Below are 22,263 nucleotides of genomic sequence, written 5' to 3' on the forward strand. Positions count from 1 at the left end.
GGGATATGAAAGTATGCATCCTTTAGATCCAACGTAGCCAAGAAGTCCCCCTGTTGAAGCAGAGGGAGTACCTGCTGTAACGTGAGCATATGGAAGTGCTCCGAGAGAATATACCAGTTGAGGGGCCTGAGGTCCAGGATGGGCCTGAGGGATCCGTCCTTCTTGGGGATTAGAAAATACAGGGAGTAAACCCCCGTTCCCCTTTCTTGCAGTGGGACGAGCTCTATTGCCCCTTTTTGCAGCATGACTTGAACTTCCTGCTGCAACAAGTGCAAGTGCTCGCCGGACATAGGACGGCTTCTTGGAGGTATGTTTGGTGGAGTGGAAGTAAGTTCCAGACAGTAACCGTACTGGATAAGAGATTTGACCCACCTGTCCGTGGTGATGGATTTCCACGCGGGCAGGAACTGCTGGAGTCTCCCCCCGACCGGTGTTGTGTGGTCGGGGGGGCAGTGACAAGACGTCACTGCTTGTTGGCGGTGGTGGACCTAGAGCTGTTGTTTCCACGTCCCCTGCCCTTGACGTTGTTGCCTCTGTAGCCACCTCTACCCTTGTTGGTGTATGAGGTTTGGGTATTGCTCTTATAGTACTGTGTGGATTGCGATGCCTGACCCCTTGAGGTGCCTCTGGTATTGGAGCGGCGAAAGGAACCACCCTGAAACTGCTGAGACTGGAGGGCCCCCATAGACTTAGCAGTGTCTGTGTCTTTCTTCATTTTTTCAAGTGTCGCATCCACCTCGGGGCCAAACAGGTGGTCAGGATTAACTGTTTGGTTCAGGATGGTTGTCTGTATATCTGGTTTAAAGCCTGATATCCTAAGCCATGCATGCCTTCTTAGCAACTCACTAGTGTTAATGGCCCTGGAGGCTGTATCAGCCACATCCAGCGCACATTTGATTGAAGCGTTAGTGATCAGCTTTCCCTCCTGAATTAACATTTCTCCCGCCTCCTTGTACTGGTCAGGCAAGTGCTGCAGCAGTGTTTCTAGGGTGTCGTAATGAGCCCTATCGTAGCGTGCAAGTAGGGCCTGCGTGTTTGAGATGCGCCAAATGTCAGCTGCCTGTGCAGCAATTCGTTTTCCTGAGGCCTCAAATATTTTTGACTCTTTGTCTGGGGGAGGAGCGTCACCAGTTGTCTGTGAATTCGCCCTCTTGCGTGCGTTGGATACCACCAAAGAGTGGCAAGTGTCCCTTGATATATGTTGGATCCGAGGGCGCTGCCTTATATTTTTTGTCAATGCGAGGATTGATGACACGTGCCCAAGTGGGCTCCTTGAAGACCTCCGTCGCGTGCTTTAGCACTCCTTTGAGCATTGGCAATGTCTTGACTGACTTCTCAGCCACTGAGAAAGTGTCAAACAAAAAATCCACATCCACAGGATCTGAATGCAGGTCGACATCATGATTAGCAGCAGCTCTCTCAATCAAAGCGTTGAAGGCTGCAGAGTCCTCCGTCGGTGAGGTTTTTGCCGCAAAGAGCTGCGGTTCCTGACCCGACTGCGGGTCCTCTGGGTTGCCTCCGGCAGACCAAGGCTCCTGTTCCTCCTCCGGATCCGAGTACGCCGGATAGTTGTACTCGACCCCCTCCTCTTCGTCACCATCCCCCGCGTTGGAACGCGTTGGTGAACGTTCTAAGTCTCTGGGAGATGCAGGCTCTATAGGGGCCGAAGTACCCGCAGAGTCCCTCTTGTTTTTGAGAGGAATACGAAAATGTTCCAACACCGGCTCCGTGGTGATTTTTCTTTTGAGGAGAGACAGTTTCCCGGTATTGGCGTTGATGATGACCTCTCAACGCTCTTCCTCCGCGAGTGGCTGGAGCCGAGGCTTCGACACCACCAATGACGCTTTGGGCGTTGGCACCGCCTTCGAGGGCATGCCTGCCCCATGCCTCGGAGCGAAATCCTTCGGCGTCGACTTTGGCGGCAGGGTGAAGCGGATAGGCGTCTGCGCCTTTGTTGGCTTCGGCACCACATCCTCAGGTTCGGGAACCAAAGCATCCTTCCGAATCCGCTGCAGGGACTCCGCGACCTTTTTCGTTAAGGCCGGAGAGGGCTTGACTGGCTCGAGCGATTTCCCCGAGTCGGGAGTCGGGTCGGCGAGAGGCACCGTCTTCGGAGCCGACACATCACCATCCTTCTCCACGGCGGCCGGAGCCGGCGCAGCCAGAGCTTTGGAATCGCCTTGACGCTTCTTCGAAGCTTTCTTCGGGTCATCGACCCCGACCATCTTCGGCGCCGACGCGGCCGCGTCGGTCGACTTCACCTTCGGCGTCGACCCCGAGGACCCCGGGTCGGCCATTTTGGCGCGGCTCTTCAAGTCGGCCATTTTGAATTTTTTAGACATGGATGCCTCTAGAGCCTTCTGTGCAGCTTTCACTTTCGGTTTCGAAACCGTTGGTGTGGATCCCGATGGCTTCACTTTCGTTTTCTTCAACGGGAGTGGCGCATCAGAAAAGTCCGTGGCCGGGCCCGGAGGCGGGGCTGCTGGACGAGTAACAAGGTCTTGGGTAAGGCCCGAAGGCGATCCCTTGACCTGGGCCGTATGTAGGGGGTTGACCCCTGAGTCAGTTTGAGGATGCTCTTCCTCCGAGCTATCCCCCACGGTGGTAATGGCCCCATCGTCGTCCCCTACCTCGTCGCCGACTTCATCAAACTCCTCTTCTCCCGCGTCGTAGTCATCTCCCTCCGACGCAGGGCTAGAGTCCGAAACTTGAAGGGCATTGTCGTCTTCCAAAAATGCTTCGACGATGTTGTCGGGCGGGGGCGCCGGTGGTGCCGATAACTGGGCCTGGAGTCTAGCGGCCCGACGAAGCTTGAGAGTCTTCTTACACCGGAACTTTGAGCAGGCCATACACCTGGCCTCATCATGGTCCGGTGACAAACATTTGTTGCACACAGGGTGCACATCGAGGTGTGAATACTTGGAGGTGCACACCGGGCACCTCTTGAACGGAGTTCGTTCCATGGCAGTAGTCTGGAGCGTCGAGTAGGCCTGTCCGCGCCGACAGCAGGCGGAGGGGCAGCAAGAGTTCGGAGCTGAGAACAGACAAAAACCCGAACAAAAACGATACCGACGCCCAGCCTAAAGACCTTTTGGTCTCAAGTTAGAAAAGTTAACCAACTATCGATTCCGACAGAGGGAACCGAAACACATCCGAACCCAATGGCGGAAAAAACAATCTGGGGATGGAGGCGATGCCCATGCGCACTGTAGTCCAGGGGAGGAGCCACCTATCTCGTGATACTTCGAAGACTCTTCCAGGACAACAATGTGCAATCATCCGGACCCAACACTAGGCGGCGATCTATGCACAGATATGAATTCAGCAGCCCACATGCCTCGAACCTCACTGACTTCTATTACTCTACTATTCTCTTGTATAGCACCATTCCAACAAAACCAAATGCCTCTTCCAAAACCTCGAATCCTTGGTTCAACGTCAACCTAAATTCTAAACACCGCAACTTAAGGGCAGCTGAACGTTCCTGGAGATCCAAACTCTCCTCAGATCATCTAAAAGTCCATAGATTGGTAAGAAGTTCCTATAATTAAAAAAATCAAAAGTGTTAAGGCCGATTTCTTCAGATCCCAACTTAATCAAACCTCAAATCGCCCCAAGAATCTTTTTGAAATTTTCAAACAACAATCAGTGAAAGCACCCAACAACCTTGACCCAGGAGACTGCCTTCCTTCATGCAACAAACTAGCTGCTTTCTTTACGGAGAAAACAAAACTAATAAGGCTCTTCTTCCATCCTACGAGATTGCGTTCCTAAGGCTCACTTTGTCTTGGCACCAAGAACAATGCCTCATGGTGTACTTTTACTCTCCTCATTGAAAGAGACATTTACAAAACCCTTCATAAGTAACTTGTGCATTATGAGGCAGGATTCGTTTTGGTCTAGCATTTTCAAAATGTCATCCATAATGTGAGTGAGCGCCAATTCCGTGCTGTGACCACTCTGAAAACTACATAGACTTATAGAAAGCGTCCAACGTATTTATTCAATTTGTCCTTCTCCTCGGATGAGACTAACATTCAATGAGAGAAATCAAAATAAAGTCCAAGAAACAGAAACTCATGTACTTCTGAATTAGTACATGATTTTATAACAATTTTGGAGAAAACTATATACTCAAAAATTGAGAACAGGACATATATATGCACACACAGATATAATAATGTGTATTTAGACTAATTGACACATACATGAAGTGAAAACAAGGAAATCTATTTACATATCACAACACAATATATACATAACACATGAACATATATTCAAGACAAACATTTAAACACAGTGTGAGATAAAATGAAAATCATTCTTGATTATTATGGGTGATCAATAACACTTGAAAGTGTGCGTCAACGTTTCGACCCCAGATGATATTGCATTATTTTGATCGTCTAAGGGGGGTTCTTCAGGACTATCAATCAATCAATCAATCAATCAATCAATCAATCAGATTACTTGTAAAGCGCGCTACTTACCAGAGGCGCTGAGGGGAGGGAGGGGGGTGCTGCTACTGCTCGAAGAGCCAGGTCTTGAGGAGTCTTCTGAAGACTAGAAGGTCTTGAGTCTGCCGTATGTGGGTAGGGAGGGTGTTCCAGGTCTTGGTGGCGAGGTAGGAGAAGGATCTGCCGCCGGAGGTCGTTCGTTGGATGCGGGGGACAGCGGCGAGGCGGAGCTGACGGGTGGGGGTGTGGAAGCTGAGTCTGCTGTTCAGGTAGGCTGGTCCGGCGATGTGGAGGTGCTTTGTGGGTGAGGTGCTTGAAGGTGATCATCTTGTCAACTGGGAGCCAGTGTAGGTCTCTCAGGTGGGGGGTGATGTGGCTGCGGCGGGGGACGTTGGCGATCAGTCAGGCGGAGGCGTTTTGGATGCGTTGTACTCGTCGTAGGTGTTTGGCTGGAATTCCTGCGTAGAGTGCGTTGCCGTAGTGGAGCAAGAGTCTTTGTGTGGCCTTGAAATAGGATTCCACCTGGATATCAGAGTATAGGTACTGTCAGCACGACTGCTTGATCAGATTATATATGGTTGACCTGAGTCAATACGCAGCACTCCTTATCAGCTGATGGTGCTAAGGTTCAGTGGCACAGCATGCCTAAAACTCTCCGGCGTCTGGCGCTTGGGTTCTTCTCTGAGTATTCAATGCTTCTCAATTGGGCAATGATGCCGGGCCGATAACCTCTTGACAAAACCTCTGTGATAGACTCCAGGCTAATTATTGCCTGTGAGTTCACTCTGCCATTGTGCATCTGGAAACTGATCTCAGGTCGCAGCTTTTGCCATCTTTTGTCTTAAATATATGTTCATGTGTTATGTAAATATTGTGTTGTGATATGTAAATAGATTTATTTGTTTTCACTTCACGTTATGTGTCAGTAAGTGTAAATACACATCATATATCTGTGTGTGCATATATGTCCTGTTCTCAATTTTTTAGTATATAGTTTTCACTAAATTTGTTATAAAATCATATACTAATTCAGAAGTACATGAGTTTCTGTTTCTTGGGCTTTATTTTGATTTCTCTTGTTGTATGTTAGTCTTATCCGAGGAGAAGGACAAATTGAATAAATACGTTGGACGCTTTCTATAAGTCTATGTAGTTTTCAGAGTGGTCACAGCACGGAATTGGCGCTCACTCACATTATGGATGACATTTTGAAAATGCTAGACCAAAACGAATACTGCCTCAGAATGCACAAGGTACTTACTTTTGATAACGATATATCTGTAAGAGATATTAGTTAGTGATAGATACCTTACCTTAGAATTACCCCTAGGCGTCAGACTGGATCTGGAAAGTTTTCGTCAGCAGTGCCCCTGCGCGTCGGAAGGTGGCGTAGTGCGGCTCAGCGTCCACAGTAGGCGTCGTGATCGCCGGGATGACGTTGCGGCAGCTTAGACGCAGCCCTCGCATACTGACGTCAGTTCTGTACAGAACTTTTCGTGCCAGGAACACTGAGACAGGCAAGATACTGACCACTGGTGCATTGAAACTAGGGCCCTGAAAGGGATGACCTTAACCATAAAATCAGTTCGCAGAACGGGGAAAATGGGTGGGGCGGTAAGGAATCTATCACTAACTAATGTCTCTTACAGATATATTGTTACCGAAGGTAAGTAACCTGTGCATCTGAAAGAGGGACGTTAGTGATAGAGTCCTTACCTTAGAATAGATACCCCAGCAATACCAACCTTGGTGGTGGGTCTGCGAACGAAGATCACACCAGAAAGTCACAGAGATCAGAACGGCCAAAGAAGTCATCTCTCCGGACTTGGCTGTCAAGGCAATAATGCTTAGTAAAAGTGTGCAGGGAGGCCCACGTGGCTAACTGACAGATGTCTTGCAGGGGGACACCATGTCCCAATGCAGTAGTAGCTGCTGTTGCCCTGGTAGAATGGGCGCGCAGCCCCACCGGAGGTTCCTTTTTAGCCAGAGAATAATAGGCTTTTATACACAAGACAACCCAGCGGGAGATACTTCTCTTGTGTACAGCCCGGCCTTTATTGGCGCATACGTAGCCAACAAAGAGCTAGTAATCCACCCGGAATTGTTGTGTGCGATTCAGGGAAAATGAGAGCGCACGTTTTGGGTCCAGAAGGTGGAGCCTCTCTTCCTCTCTGGAAGGGTGCGGAGGTGGAAAGAAAGTGGGCAAGGTGATAGTTTGCCTGATATGGAAGGCAGTAACAACCTTTGGCAAAAAGGAATGGACGAGTGCGGAGCACAAACTTGTCCGGATGAATAGATAGAAAGGGAGGTTTACAGGAAAGAGCCTCGAACTTATTCACACGCCTAGCGGAGGTGAGGGCAAACAAGAAAGCAGTCTTTAAGGGAGCGCACATCAAATAGGTAAGAACCAGATTCAAGTCCCACTGCGGCATTACAAAAGGAACAGGAGTGAAAAGGTGAGTAATGCCTTTGAGAAATCTACTTACGACAGGGGACTTGAAAAGAGAGGGCTGATCAGGGAGCCTGAGAAAGGCCGAAATTGCAGAAAGGTAGCCCTTAATAGTGCCCAGAGCAGAGACCGGAGAGGCCAAAGAAAGAAGGAACAAAATGACTTCTGAAAGTGGGGCAGAAAGGGGATCTACAGCCTTTGCTGTGCACCAACCCACAAATTTGTTCCACCTGCAGGCGTATACCGATTTAGTGGAGGGACACCTGGCTGCCAGAATGTTATCACAGACTTCATGATGCAAGTCAAATGGAATCAACTGTCACCGCTCAATCTGCACGCAAGAAGGTGGAGGCTGGACAGGTTTGGGTGGAGGACCGTCCCCTGCTGCTGCGACAGAAGATCCTCCCGAAGAGGCAGTCGGATCAGGGGATCCACGCTAATACGGAGTATCTCGGGATACCAAACTCTTCGAGGCCAGTTCGGGGCCACAAGAACGACTTGGGCCCAGTCGTGCCTGATCTTCTTGAGCACTCTGGGTAGAAGTGGTACAGGCGGTAAGGCGCACAATACACCGCAACTCTACTCATGACGAAAAGCATCGCTGAGCGAGTGCCGCCTTGGAAATTCCAACGCGCAGAACTGTTGACATTGTGCGTTCGCTTCGGTGGCGAATAGATCTAACCAAGGCTCTCCCCAATGTTGAAAGAGAGCTTGCGCCACCTCCGAGTGAAGACGCCATTCGTGATCCATCATGCACCTGCGGCTGAGTTTGTCCGCCCTTACGTTCAAAGAACCTGCCAAGTGTTGAACCACCAAGGAAATGCCTTGATGTTCCAGCCATGTCCAGAGGTGCAGAGCCTCCTGACATAGAATCCATGACCCCACCCCGCCTTGCTTAGGCACATGGAGGTGGTGTTGTCTGTGAACACCTGCACTACTCTCCCCTGGACAGAGGGAAGGAATGCCTTCAGTGCAAGTTGGATCGCCTGGAGCTCCAGAAGGTTGATATGGAGCCTGGACTCCGCCGGAGATCGGAGGCCTCTGATCTCCGCCTCTCCCATGTGACCGCCCCATCCCAGGAGGGACCCATCTGTCACCACTGCGTGCTCTGGTTGGGGAAGGGAGAGTGATCTTCCGCGGACCCAATACTGAGTCGTGAGCCACCATTGCAATTGTTGTGCAGTGCTCTCTGAGACCTGGAAGTACTGCGCCCACTGGAACTTCAGGTCCCACTACAGAGCCCGCATATGCCATCTGGCATGATTGATCAGCAGGATGCAGGAGGCCATGAGGCCCAGCAGCCTCAAGGTCATCCGGACCGAAACCCAGGGCAAGGGCCAAAAGATCGGAATCATAGCCCAAATGTCCCGGACTAGCTGTCCGGGAGGATAAACCGGAAACTGTGCCGTGTCCAGAACCGCTCCGATAAAGAGGAGCTTCTGAGAGGGAATCAGGTGCGACTTCGGCACGTTGATGGAGAACCCAAGCAAATGCAGGTCGGCCGTAGTCTGGAGGTGGGAGACGGCTGCCTGGGGCAAGCCAGCCTTCAACAACCAGTCATCGAGATAGGCGAAGACTGAAATCCCTGATCTGCGCAGATGAGCTGCAACCACCGCCATCACTTTTGTGAACACCCGAGGGGTGCTGGTAAGGCCAGACAGGGAGCCAGTGAACTGAAAGTGCTTGTGGCCTACCGTAAACCGCAGGTAACACAGGTGGGCCGGCAGGACGGGGATATGAAAGTAAGCATCCTGCAAGTCCAACTCTACCATCCAGTCTTGCGGGTCTAGGGCAGACAAGTGTGAGCATCTTGAACTTCTCCTTCCGGAGGTAGCGATTGACGTTCCAAAGGTCTAAGATAGGACGCAGGCCCTTGTCCGTCTTTGGAAGCTGGAAGTAGTGGGAATAACAACCACGACCTACTTCTGGCATCGGAACACGCTTGATGGCCCCCTTGGCCAAGAGGATAGCAACTTCCTGCAGGAGAAGTGTCAAGTAATCTCCCGACATGCGGTGGAACTGAGGTGGCATGGCTATAGGGGTAGTCTCGAAGGGGAGGGAGTTGCCCCTTTGGACTATTTGTAAAACCCACCTGTCCAAAGTGATGGTGCGCCACTGGGGGAGGTGATGGCGAATCCTGCCACTCACTGGCGATTGATGTGCCTGAAATACCGGACTAGGAGGGTTTGGAGGCAGTGGTGGCAGGGGTGGTGGACTGACCCGCCCGCTGGCCCCGTAACCCACCTCGGCAGGTTACAAGTCTGCGGCTGCGCATAGACTGTTGCTGCGCAGACCAGTGGCTCTGAAACTAACGTGTTTGGGCGCCCCTTCCATAGTCACGAAAGGGGAAAAAAGCAGAAGCCGAAGGAATGTGCATGCCCGAAAGGCTCAGGGACTTGGCCGTAGCCCGCAAGTCCTTAAAGCGCTCCAACACACTATCTGCCTAGTCTCCAAAAAGGCGAGTGCCATCAAAAGCCAAGTCCATCAGAGTGTTCTGGACATTCCCTGAAAAGCCAGTAGTCCTCGGCCAGGCGGGACGGCGTAGTGCCACTGTTGTGGAAATCGCTCTGCCCAGCTAGTCGGCGGTGTCAAGGCCTCTAAATCCTCTGCCCAGTCCGGATCTAACTCGCATTGGGCTGCGAGAGGGTCGATGACGCCGGACCCATCGACGAAGAGAGGCGAGGAGCCCCAGTCGAACCCACGGGGCCCAACCAGCCAAATAGGCGAGCCATGTCTGACAAAGTCCTGCAGCTGGGCCGGAGTCGCAGACGGATCTGGAAAAGGCGGGTAGGTCGTAGCCTCCGCCAGAGCCGCGGGGGGCACCACCCGCACCCTCGGCCATGTCGAGCGACAGGCTAGGTGAAGAGTGACGGCGCTTCTTCGACTTCTTAAGCTTCGTCTTACCGGACCCTGAGTGCGAAGACTTCGTCGAACGATGGTGGTGGCTCCGTGACTGGTCCCTCTACCTCCCACAGGACCGGTCCCTCGACCTCCCACAGGGCCCGTACCTTGAACAGCGCGGGGCAGACTCCCGGGTCTCAAGCAACTTTCGGGACCATTCCCGCAAAGTTCTCGGAGACATGGCCCGGAAGTCGGGGCCCGACGTGGGGTCGTGGTCGCGCCCCAGGCAGTAGAGACACTCACGGTGCAGGTCTGTCACCGACATCATGCGGGTACAAACTACGCAAGATTTGAAACCGGGCATCCCTAGAGCATCAGGCGTCGTTAGACTAAAAAAAGGCAGAGACAAAAGTCCCAACAAACTCAGTCAAAAATTGACTGGGGGTACCACTCTCTCCGGATCAGCGCTTGCTGGGGCGAAAAAAGAAAGAACTGACGTCAGCGCAAGAAGGCGGAGTCTTACTAGCTGCTGTGACGGCATCCCGGTAATCACGATGCCTACGACGGACGCGGAGCATTCTGATGCCGCCTTCCGACGTGCAGGGGTACTGCTGTTGAAAACTTTCCGGATCCAGTCTGACGCCTGGGGTAATTCTAAGGTAAGGAATCCATCACTAACGTGTCTCTTTCAGATCCTCCTTGACCTTTCTTCTGTGTTCGACACTGTTAATCACGACAACCGCTTATACATTCTTGAGCACAGAATGGGCCTTTCCGGACTGGTATTGCAATGGATTTCCTCCTTCCTTCACAACAGATCTTAAAGATTCAAGGTGAATCATGCCCTATCGCAGCCCTCTACTGTCTGCATGGGGGTTCCACAAGGGTCTGCCTTATCTCCCAAACTCTTTAACATATTCTTGGAACCGTTAGCAAATGCACTAAACAACACGAACACTATTTTTCATATGTTTGCGGATGACACGCAACTTTACCTGAAAATCACTTCTTCTGAAGACTTCACTTCACTCAACTCTACCCTGACGAATACTCAAAACTGGCTAACTGAGAACCACCTCCTGCTCAACACCTCCAAAGCAGAATTCCTTCTCATATCTCCTTCTACTCACACCCCCAAGATAGACTTCAGAATGAAACACCTAACTGTCTTCAACTGCTCTCCTCACATTATTGATTCAGCTAAATCTCTCGGAATCACCCTGGACATGCACTTGAACATGAAGAATCATATTAGTAAGATGTGCAAGGGTGCTAACCACCAGATGAGGAACTTTAGAAATCTCAAACCATTCCTTCCACAAGATGACTTCAAGCAGGTGGTTTAAGTGCTCTGTGGCCTCCCCAAATATACCTTGGCCCCACTATGGGCTTCCTTGAAGACCACTGCCAGATTAATTACAGGCACAAAAATAAATGCTCACATATATCCAGCCGTAAGATCTCTAAATTGGTTGTCCTACGAAGCAAGAATACAGATAAAGATTGCCTGCTTGACTCACAAAGCCCTCCATTTCAAATCCCCCGGTTACCTGACTCAAAAGCTAGAATTATCTGGAGGGTGTAGACCCTCAAGAAGTGCAAACTCTTTCCTCTTGAAACCACAGATTTTTTGCAAAGAAAGAACAAGGCATAGCACTTTCTGAAATTCGGCCTGGAAAAATCTGGAACTCTCTCCCACCCGAAATTCGCAGAACCTCCTCCACGGCTTCTTTCAACCAGGAAATAAAAATAATCCTAATGAACAAGTTCTTGCCTTAAATGGTCATGGCTCATCTGTTTTTCTCAACGCCCCCTGATTACTTACTTTATTTTCCTAACACCTGTGAAGCTCAGAGTCATCTGCTATACTCTTTTAAGTAACGTTTGTTCTTCTCCCAGAAAGCTATGGTATTAGCTAAATGTGATGTTCCTTGTTACCCACTTTGTCATTGTTCTTGCCTGCATTCTTAAATGACGCTGGTTGGTCCCTTTATTATTTCCAACCCTTCAAAAGTGTTAAGAGCTCCGATACCCATCTGGGTCATGTTTGCACTATACAAAACTTTATAAATAAACAAATAAACACATACATACATACATATATAAGTGACACTTCCCACTACTGGCCTAAAAGTTTTTCAGTAAGCGGCAAAGAATATTGAGGAAGGTTAACTCTAATTTCTATCAGATCACAAACACTATTTCTATGACACAGTCAAAGTAAGCACCTTATGGATTATTCATTGCTGTTATTAGAGAAAAAAGGGGAAAAGGAACAGGGATTTGTAAGGCAGAGAGTTTAAGCTGCGGTGAGCCATCAGTGGGGCTGTGCAACTCCTTGGCTTCAAACTCTTAACATGAGATCAGCGATTAGTGGTGTTCAGAAGTGCTTCAATGTCCCAGGCGTACCAAAAGGGTGGTGTGAAATAGCACTTAATGAAACTACAGAGATTTCTCTTTTTGTTTTCTTTCCATTGAGCCATGACCCAGGAAACATAAAATGTTTTTATGTCAGTCATGAAAGACAGTCAAACAAATGGTACATTAGCTATGAGCATCAATGTATTAGCATCTGTTGAGAATAAGCAAAGCAACCTACCTTGTATACAACAGTTGCCATAAATTGTGGATAAGGCTGCTGGTTGGATAAAAATTCTCCAATAACTTTGTTCATTACATCTTGTGGAGGAAAGAAATCATCTAGGAACTGAGGAAGGATCCGCGCCACTACTCGAGCTTCTGAGGGGTAGCCTTTTCGAATCCTGTGCATGAAAAGAAAGAAAACAAATATTTTGGCGTTAGTTAACCTCCACAATCAGACTGTATTTTTTTTCCTTTTTTTTTTGTAGACCAGATGCAATTGGGAATTGGGGGATTAACAGTATAGCGCCCTCGGCAAGTCTGGAAAGGTTATACTGCTACTCCCACATGGCCACGATCCCATACGAATGGAACTGCTGGGTCTTCCTTATGGTTTGATGTCTCAATTATCTTTCCCTTTGTACCGTGTTAGAGGTGATGCACAAGTTACTACTTGTGTAACAATATATCTGTAAGAGACATTAGTTAGTGATAGATTCCTTACCTTAGAATAGCCTCAGGTGTCAGACTGGACCCGGAAAATTTTGCTTAGCGGTACCTCTGCGCGTCAGTAAGTGGCGTCCTGCAGCTCCGCGTCTGTCACTGGCGTCGTAAGCGCCGAGATGACGTCACGGAGAGTACTTAAGTGCCACCCATGCGCGCCAACATCAGTTCTGTACACAACTTTCCGTGCCAGGTACGCAGAGCCATGCAAGAAACCGACCACTGGTGCCAAGAAACTAGGGCCCTGAAAGGGATGACCTTAACCCTAGAAATCAGTTTGCAGAACGGGGAGGATGGGTGGGGCGGTAAGGAAGTAATCTCTAACTAATGTCTCTTACAGATATATTGTTACACAAATATTAACTTCTGCATCTGAGACATGTTAGTGATAGATTCCTTACCTTAGAATAGATACTCCAGCAATACCACCCCGGTGGTGGGTCTGCGAACAAGATTACACCAGAAAGTCACGGAGCACATAATGGCCAAAGAAGCCGTCCCTCCGGACTTGACTGTCAAGGCAATAATGCTTTGTAAACGTGTGCAGCAAGGCCCACGTAGCTGCCTGAGAAATGTCCTGCAAGGGAACGACGCGTCCCAAGGCAGCAGTGGCTGCCGTTGCCCTGGTGGAATGGGCACGCAGCCCCACAGTAGGCTCCTTCTTAGCCAAGGAGTAACATGCTTTGATGCACCCAACGACCCACAAGGAGATGGTCCACTTGTGCGCGGCCTGACCTTTTTTGGCGCCCACGTATCCAACTAAGAGCTGGTCATCCACCCGGAACTGTTGTGTCCGCTGCAGATAGAATGCGAGCGCCCGTTTTATGTCCAGACGGTGAAGCCTCTCCTCCTCCCATGAGGGATGCAAAGGCGGAAAGAAGGTGGGCAAAATGATGGTCTGCCCAATGTGGTGGGGCGTAACAACCTTTGGCAAGAAAGAAGGGCGGGTCCTTAAAACGACCTTGTCCAGATGAACAAAAAGAAAAGGAGGTTTGGAAGAAAGAGCCTGGAGCTCACTCACTCTTCTGGCAGAGATGATAGCAACCAGTAGAGCAGTCTTTAAGGTGAGAAGACAAAGGACAGTTGTGAAGCGGCTCATAGGGAGCGCACATCAAATGAGTCAACACAAGATTCAAGTCCGCCTGAGGCATTATAAAACGAACCGGAGGCAACATGTGTGTAATGCCTTTCAGGAAACGGTTAACAACCAGGGACTTAAAAAGAGAAGGCTGATCAGGAAGCCATAGAAAGGCGGAGATGGCAGAAAGCTAACCTTTGATAGTGCCCAGAGCAGAGCCCTGCTAGGCCAAGGAAAGAAGGAACAGAAGGATTTCTGAAAGAGGGGCAGAAAGGGAATTCACAGCCTTCGCTGTGCACCATGCCACACATTTTTTCCACCTGCAGGCGTACAGGCGTATACCGTTTTAGTGGAGGGATGCCTGTCTGCCAAAATAACATCACAGACTTCGGGAGGAAGATCGAAAGCTGTCAACTGTCGCCGCTCAATCTCCACGCATGGAGGTGGAGGCTAGACAGGTTCGGGTGAAGGACCGTCCCTTGCTGCTGCGACAGAAGATCCTCCCGAAGAGGCAGACGGATCGGGGGATTGATCGCCATGCTGAGTAGCTCGAGATACCAGTATCTTCGTGCCCAATCCGGAGCCCCAAGGATGACTTGGGCCCGGTCCCGCCTGATCTGCTTCAGCACTCTGGGCAGAAGTGGTATAGGCGGAAAGGCGTACAACAGACTGCAACTCCACTCGTGATGAAAACCGTCGCCGAGCGAGTGCTGCCTTGGAAATTCCAGCGCGCAGAACTGATGACATTAAGAGTTCTCTTTGGTGGCAAACAGATCTAACCAAGGCTCTCCCCATCGCTGAAAGAGACCTTGTGCACCTCGGAGTTCAGACGCCATACGTGATTCATCAAGCACTGGCGGCTGAGTTCGTCCGCCCTGGCGTTCGGAGAACCTGCCAGGTTTTGAGCTCCAAGGTAATGCCTTGACGTTCCAGCCATGTCCAGAGGCGCAGAGCCTCCCAACAAAGGGTCTATGACCCCACCCCGCCCTGTTTGTTGCAATACCACATGGCGGTGGTGTTGTCCGTAAACACCTGCACAACACTTCCCGGGACAGAGGGAAGGAATGTCTTCAGTGCAAGACGGATCGCCAGACGCTCCAAAAGATTGATATGGACCCGGGACTCCGTCGGAGACCAGAGGCCGCGCTGAGGCTGGTTCTGCACAGGCTTGTTGTAGGAACGTGCCTGGGTGCCTCTGCCCTGGCCACGAAAGGAACGTAAATCAGGAGTGGCCGGGTTCTTAGCAGAAAGACCCAAGGACTTGGCCGTGGCCCGCGAGTGGTGAAAACGTTCCAAAGCACTATCGGCCTTATCGCCAAACAGGCGGGTGCCATCGAAGGGCATATCCATGAGCGAGCTCTGGACATCGGGCGAGAACCCACTCGAAAGTAAGCAGGCGAGGCGTCTCAACGCCACCATTGTAGAAATCGCCCTGCCCAAAGTCTGCGGTGTCCAAACCACACTGAATGGCGAACATAGCCGCATCCTTTCCTTCAGCAATCGCCTGAGAAAGGACAGCCTGGATTTCCTCAGGACACTGAGGCAATACCTGAGCAATGGTATTCCACACTGCGTGAGAGTAGCAGCCCAACAAGCAAGCGGCGTTCACCGACCGCAGTCCCAAGCTGGCCGAAGAGAACAACTGCTTACCAAACTGGTCTAGTTTCTTGGAGTCCTTATCCGGTAGAGCTGTGGGAAAGGCACTCTGCGACGTCGAGGCCTGGATTATCAGACTTTCAGGTGTGGGATGGGTGGTCAGAAAGACAGGGTCGCCAGGCAGTGACGTCATTTTTATTCACAGGAGGACCCATGGCCGGCCGCGACCAAGTGCCCAAGAGGACGTCGGCAAGGGCGTAATTGAAGGGAAGCAACGGCTCCGATGAAGTAGACACCGTCTGGAGCACCTCGGTGAGGAGGTTGGTTTTGAGGGATACTGTGGGGAGGTCGGGGTTAAAGGACTCAGCCACCCGACGGAGCACCATCGTGTAGGAAGTGCCCTCCTCCATCGTAGGTGGGGGAGAGGAAAACCCCTGGTCCGAAGAGACGTTGCGGTCGCCAGCGTCTTCCAGGTCGTACACCCAATCCTGCTCTAAGCCACACTGCCCGGGGGGTCCTTGGATCCTTCCTAGTCCTCCCCCGCCTCCGGCACAGGAGGAGCGGTTGCGGCGGCAGGGCCAGAGCAGGGACAAACAGCATCGGAAACGACGCCGAGAACGGCGCCGGTCCGTCCCCGGCCGGCGCCTCCCTATGCGGATCTCAGGTCGGAACAAAATGGTCCTGGAACCGGGACAAGGGCGGAATGAACGGTGCCGCCGGAGCCGGCAACGCTGCACCTCGTGGCGCCGGGGCCGGAGCCAACGGCGTAGGATCCTGTGGCGCTGAGGCTGGATCCGCTGGCCGAACCGCCGGGCCGACAGGATCTGGACCCGGGACAGCGGGGCCCGAATGCGCGCTGGCGGGAGCCTGAGACCTAAAAAGGTGGTCCATGGCAGCAAGAAACTTTTGCACCTGTTCGGGTGTCGCCGAAGGACCCAGGTAGGGCGGGTAGACCATGGGACTCCCAGGCTCCAGAGGAGGCGCAGGGCAGAGCCCCTGTCACCCTGGTCCGCCTCCGAGGAGCGTCGGGGGGACGTCGGAGAGTGAACACGCTTCTTCGATTTCTTTTTATGACGTTGCTTACCAGAATCCGTAGGCGAAGACTTGGAGCCCGAGGAGCGACGTCTCCGGTCCCGCGAGCGGTCCTAGAAATGGCCCCAACACCCGGTGCGGCGGTGTGACGAATACCAGACCTCCAGCGATTTCCGGCGCCGCTCCCTTAAGGCCTTCGGGGCCATGGCTCAACAGTCCCGGGAGTCATGATCAGCCTCCAGGCAGTAGAGGCAAACATCGTGGGGGTCCACCACCGACATATTAAGGCGGCAGGCCCCACAGGACTTAAAGCCAGGCATCCCTACTTGCACCAGGAGAAAAAAGGGGAGACAAAAGTCTCAAATAGTATTCAAAAAGTGACCAAGGTATGTGCTCAATCCGGATCTGCGCTTGCTGGCATGGTAAAAGAAAGAACTGACATCAGCGCGCATGGGTGGTGCCTTAGTACTCTCCGTGACGTCATCTTGGCGCTTACGACGCCAGTGACGGACGCGGAGCCGCAGGACGCTGTGAGAAGGTGGCCTGATATGCAGTGCTCACTATTCTAGTGAACACTATGTATCAGTCCAGCAACCCTTATTGATGATTGGTTGTAAGTCAACCTTATAGACCAGCTATCCTAGTAGCGTGGATACGAGCAGTCTAAGGCTAAAGACTCGAGAGGGCGTGTTAAGCCAGCTGTTTACCACACATATATCCCTTGAATACCAAGTGAAAGGACACCACACAAGTGTTATGAAAATAAACAAGATATTTATTAAGAATCACAACAGCCCTGTACTCTTTATGAGGACAGGGTACTAAGCACAAAACAAAACTCTTACGAAAATACTTAAGTTAGCACAGTATATACAAATGCCCGAGGGGCACGGAAAACCATATACTCTGAAAGTGGAATGCGAAATTACTAGCAGGTAAGTACAGTACTAATAGGCTTTGGAATCGCTAGATCTTGACTATAGAATCTTCAGATTACTTCTAGGAGACCCAGGGGACTCGGGTGCAGAGTGTGCACTCTCACGCGTGATGCGGGACAAAGTCTATGGTAGCTAGTAATGACAAAGTTAGTGTTCTCGGGCGAACCCGACCTGGTAGGAGGAAAACGAAAGTGGATTCTGACCCTTGGATAGTGAGGCTATGCTGGGGCACCGAAATGTCGAAGTTACCTAGCCCAGGGGCTGCAGCTGCATAGGTCTCAAAAGACGTCGGGAATCCTCGTAGACGGACCAGGAGCCTGGAAGAAAGAAGTTGCTGGCAGGCGACCAGTGAAGAAAGTTCGATGGATCCAAGCCTGGATCGAAGGAAGATGACACCTGAAAGCAGAGGGGACCAAGTTCGAGACTACTAGCCAGTAGTCAGGTGGCACCAGGAGGGCACCGGATGGTAGTCACCTCGACTAGGTGAGTGGGTGACGCTGTGCTCGCAGATCTCACGGACCAGGAGGCGTTGTCGGCGACCAGGATGGAGGAGCGAGCTGTCCCACGAAGATTGAAGCTGTCGGCGTCGCTGGACCCAGGATTGGGCAACAAAGCCTTGGCAAATTCAAGCCCACGCGGTGGACTCAAAATGGCGTCTGGAGTGGACCAGGAGGGTCCGGGGTGCCTCTCTTGAAGAAGGAAGCAAGGGCCAGTCTGGAGCAACCAGACCAGCAGCAGTGATGTCGTCGGGCGTCGTGTAGAAGGCCACAAGCCAGCCGGCTAGTAGCCACACAGCGCGGTGAGCACGCAAAAGCAGAAGGGCCCCACGCAGATCGTGGAGATGCTGGAGGGCTGATCTTCGGTGCTGGAGCTGCTCAGGGTTGGGGCTTCTCGGACCCCAAAGCACTCACCAGTGGAGCACACGGTGGGCTTGTTACAAAGAAGTCGTGCAGTCTTGGCGATCGTCGGTCCCTCGAGGTCTCGTCGCACTCACAGTTCTCAGCTTTGCTGTAGAGGTGAGTAGAGGTCAAAGGTGCCAGGGAAGCCGGGTCTCGTCGAGCTGGGTCGTCGGATTCGTGAAGAAGGACTTGAAGCAGACCGCAGTGTTCTTAGGATGGTGCCCGCTTGATGCAGGGTGACTACTCCTTAGCCACAAGGGAGAATCTTGAAGAAGGAAATCTTGATGTCTTTCGCAGAAAGTCGTGTCTTGATTCCAAAGATGATCTAATTTGAACAGGGGGCCCGCTCCCATCTTTATACTAAAAAAGGGGGCTGACCCGGTGACTAGGTCCTGCCTATGGGTGGGACTAGGAGGGGGGTGGTTACACCCCTCTGCCATGCCGGACTTTCCCCAGGCCAGGGGCTGGTGTGCCCCTGGAACTGGTTCTGACCGGCCTATGCGTAGTGAGCACCGGGGTGCACTCAGCAGTCACCTTCCTGTAAAGCCCTGCCTACCCAGGATACACAAAACCATGTCTGGGACGGTGCTAGCACCGCCCCTGACAGGAAACCTTTGTCCAGGCTCCCCTCGCTGGAAGGACTCCCAGCTGCAGGGGGTCAGACTCGTGTCTGTGGTGGCAGCATCCATTTTGTGGAGCTGAGGCTTCGTTTAACTTTAACCGGGGTTCACAGTTACATACATGTCGTGTCCCTCTAGAAGGGTGGAATGCTAACCCCGTCGCCAGAATTGGCGAGGGGTTAGTATTCCAATTCGTATGACACCTTACTCGACATGTTTTGATAAAGCAATACCAAAGATAGCATTTAACCGCAAGGATTATAATGCACTTAAGAGTATATGGTATGCGATATCATGGAACAGCTATTAGGACTTGGTTCCGCAAGCTGCAGACAGGCTCAGCTCATTCCAGAGCACCATCTCACACGATTCCAAGCACTCTGCCTTCAGGATTGTTAAGGCCTGCCATAGGAGTGACTGATAGGAATCTGTGTGTCCATTTTAGGGTTAGATATAGGTATACTATATCTACAGCAAAGGGTGATTACACGACTTTGCCCCAGCTGTCATGCAGCCAGTTGTGTCAAATTTAGGCGGCCAGCCAGGCGTGGCATAATACATGCTGCAGCCCCTGGCAGCCCTGGGTACACCTATGCCCTGAGTTACAGGGTCTGATAAGGTGGCCCAGTACCAATTGGTAAATGCACCTAGGGTACATGTTGTAATTTAGAGAGAGAACAGCCAGGCTGTGGGTCTGATTGGCAGGCCCACAGCCAGAGAAAGTCGTAAACCAGTGAAACAAAAGCAAAAAATCTGGGTGATCATAGGATTGCAGACCCTACTCTCCTACAGACGCCACCTACTGATGCACAGGGGTACTGCTAAGAAAAACTTTCCGGATCCAGTCTGACGCCTGGGGCTATTCTAAGGTAAGGAATCTATCACCAACGTGTCTCTTTCAGATTGTATAATTAGAGACACTACAAGATGTTATGGTATATCCTATAAGCTTCAGACTTCTAAAGTAGAGACGATGATATGACATGGTATCTACCTTCAATGCTTATGATTTCCACTGCTAAACCCAGAGATACCTATTGTAAGAAATGCGTTACTTACCTGTAACTGCAGTTATCCAGTATTGGTGTCTTTCATAGATTCACATGCCTGAATCATTCCCCGTCGTCGAGACGGGAGTCTCCGGTACATAGAAAAGTAATGTCCTATAGACATATATAGAGAAACATAGGCCTAAGGGCCTCACCTTAGTAGCCTATCTATGTCCTTTTGTAAAAAGGACCAAACTCCAGAAGGTAGCCAATCAGCTACCACTTCCCTCTGGAACCTTCCTGTCAGGAGCCTCAGTCTCTCAGATTTGCGTACGCACCAAGCTAGGTAGGAGTAATACTGTTAGAGAAATGAGTGAGTCCTTCCAGGGGAGGCGGGAGGGTTGCATGTGAATCTATGAAATACACCAATACTGGATGACTGCAGTTACAGGTTGTGAGAAGTTGGCCTGATATATAATGTTTACTATTCTAGTGAGCACTTTGTATCAGTCCAAACAACCCTTATGGTGATTGGTTGTAAGTCAACCTTATAGATCAGCTATCCTAGTAGCGCGGATACGAGCAGTCTTCGGGCTAAACTCTAGAGGGCGTGTTAAGCCAGCTGTTATACCATCACATATACCCCTTGAACACCAAGTGAAAGGACACCACACAAGTGTTATGAAAATAAACAGTGTATTTATTTAGATCACAACAGCCCTGTACTCTTTATGAGGACAGGGTACTAAGCACACAACAAAACTCTTACGAAAATACTTTAAGTTGCACAATTTACACAAATGCCCGAGGGGCACGAAAAACCATATACTATGGAAGTGGAATGCGAAATTACTAGCAGGTAAGTACTGTACTAATAGGCTTTGGAATCGCTAGGACTACGTTACTGAACCTTCAGATTACTAGTAGGAGGCCTAGGGGACTCGGGTGCAGAGTGTGCACTCTCACGCGGGATGCGGGACAAAGTCTACGGGAGCTAGTAAAGACCGGTAGAATGGACAGACCACTTTTTGGTGTCCATTCTCTGTCCTATCTCAGCCACCCCTTCCATCTCTTCGGCCAGACAGGTACCTAGGAGGGCCTGGAAGAAACTTAGGCTAGAAGACTTCCATCATCTTCTATTAGAGGAGCCGTTGGGTCCTTTGACGGACGAGGAAAAAGGGTACGACCTCTTTTGTTCCTGGATCACTAGGGCTCTGGACTCTCTGATACCTATTGTATCGACTAAAATCAACTCTAGAGAGTCGAGCCTCTGGTATGATGGCGCCCTACGTGCCCTGAAGGGCGCCTGTAGACGGGCGGAGAGGGCATGGCGGAAGACCTATGGGGCTGATTTAAAAGCTGAATACGCCAGGTCCGTCAAGCTCTACCACCGGGCTATCTGTCGAGCTCGAGCGGCTTTTTATGCCGCAGAATTCCGGAACAGTACCAATCCGTCGAAGGCCATTTTCAAGGCCGTAAAAGATCTTATGGCAAAGCAGACTACCTCTACGACCGTAAGTTCCAATTCCCACTGCGAATCCCTTGCCTCTTATTTCTTGGGGAAAGTCCAAGCAATTTATCGGGCATTCCCTAGCATTGGGTTCGGTCGGGAAAGTTCCAGCGGGACACCTCATCAGACTACCCTGCTTTCCTTCCCCCCTCTTACCTCGGACGGGTTTGACAAACTTGCGTTGCAAGTTAAATCTGGATCCCCATCTGAGCCAGTAAGACCTGCTCTCTTTCGAGATCAGACTTTTATGGGACGCTCAGCTGTGCGTTCCCTTGTCAACTTTTCCTTGGAATCGGGAGTAGTTCCAGCTAAGTGGAAGCAGGCTGTGGTGTCCCCAATCATCAAAAAGCCCTCCCTGGACCCGTCTAAGCCTGAAAGTTACTGTCCCATCTCGTTGCTACCCTGGCCGGCAAAGATCACAGAGGCCCATGTCAATCTGGCCCTGTCAGAACATCTTGCCCGGACCAACGCCCTCGACCCCACACAAAATGGCTTCCGTGCTGGCCACAGCACGGAGACCGCTTTACTTGTGATGGTGGAACATCTCCGTGCGAGGCTGGATGCTGGTCAAACGGCGGCGCTGATATTGTTAGACCTTAGCGCCGCCTTTGACAAACGTATCTCACAGCATCCTCCGGCATCGGCTTGAGGAGAATGGCATTGGTGGCCAGGCGTTGCAATGGTTCCGCTCCTTCCTCGATGATCGTTCCTTCTGTGTTGCCACCCCTCCCTTCAAGTCCAATTTCCAACCTCTGGCCATGGGGGTACCG

General features: G+C 51.1%; 1 protein-coding gene across 2 annotated transcripts in view; it reads right to left on the minus strand.

Annotated features, from left to right (window-relative positions):
* The window catches only part of HTT (huntingtin), a 2,178,328-nt gene that overhangs the window by 70,191 nt on the left and 2,085,874 nt on the right, over positions 1–22,263 (minus strand). For both annotated transcript variants that reach the window (XM_086964158.1, XM_086964157.1), the window contains one exon: positions 12,347–12,509. In XM_086964158.1, the coding sequence (XP_086820284.1) occupies positions 12,347–12,509 (163 nt within the window). The remainder of the gene's footprint in view (positions 1–12,346; positions 12,510–22,263) is intronic.

Source organism: Lissotriton vulgaris, chromosome 3_2 (genome assembly GCF_964263255.1).
Source record: "Lissotriton vulgaris chromosome 3_2, aLisVul1.2, whole genome shotgun sequence".
Taxonomy (NCBI): Eukaryota; Metazoa; Chordata; class Amphibia; order Caudata; family Salamandridae; genus Lissotriton; species Lissotriton vulgaris.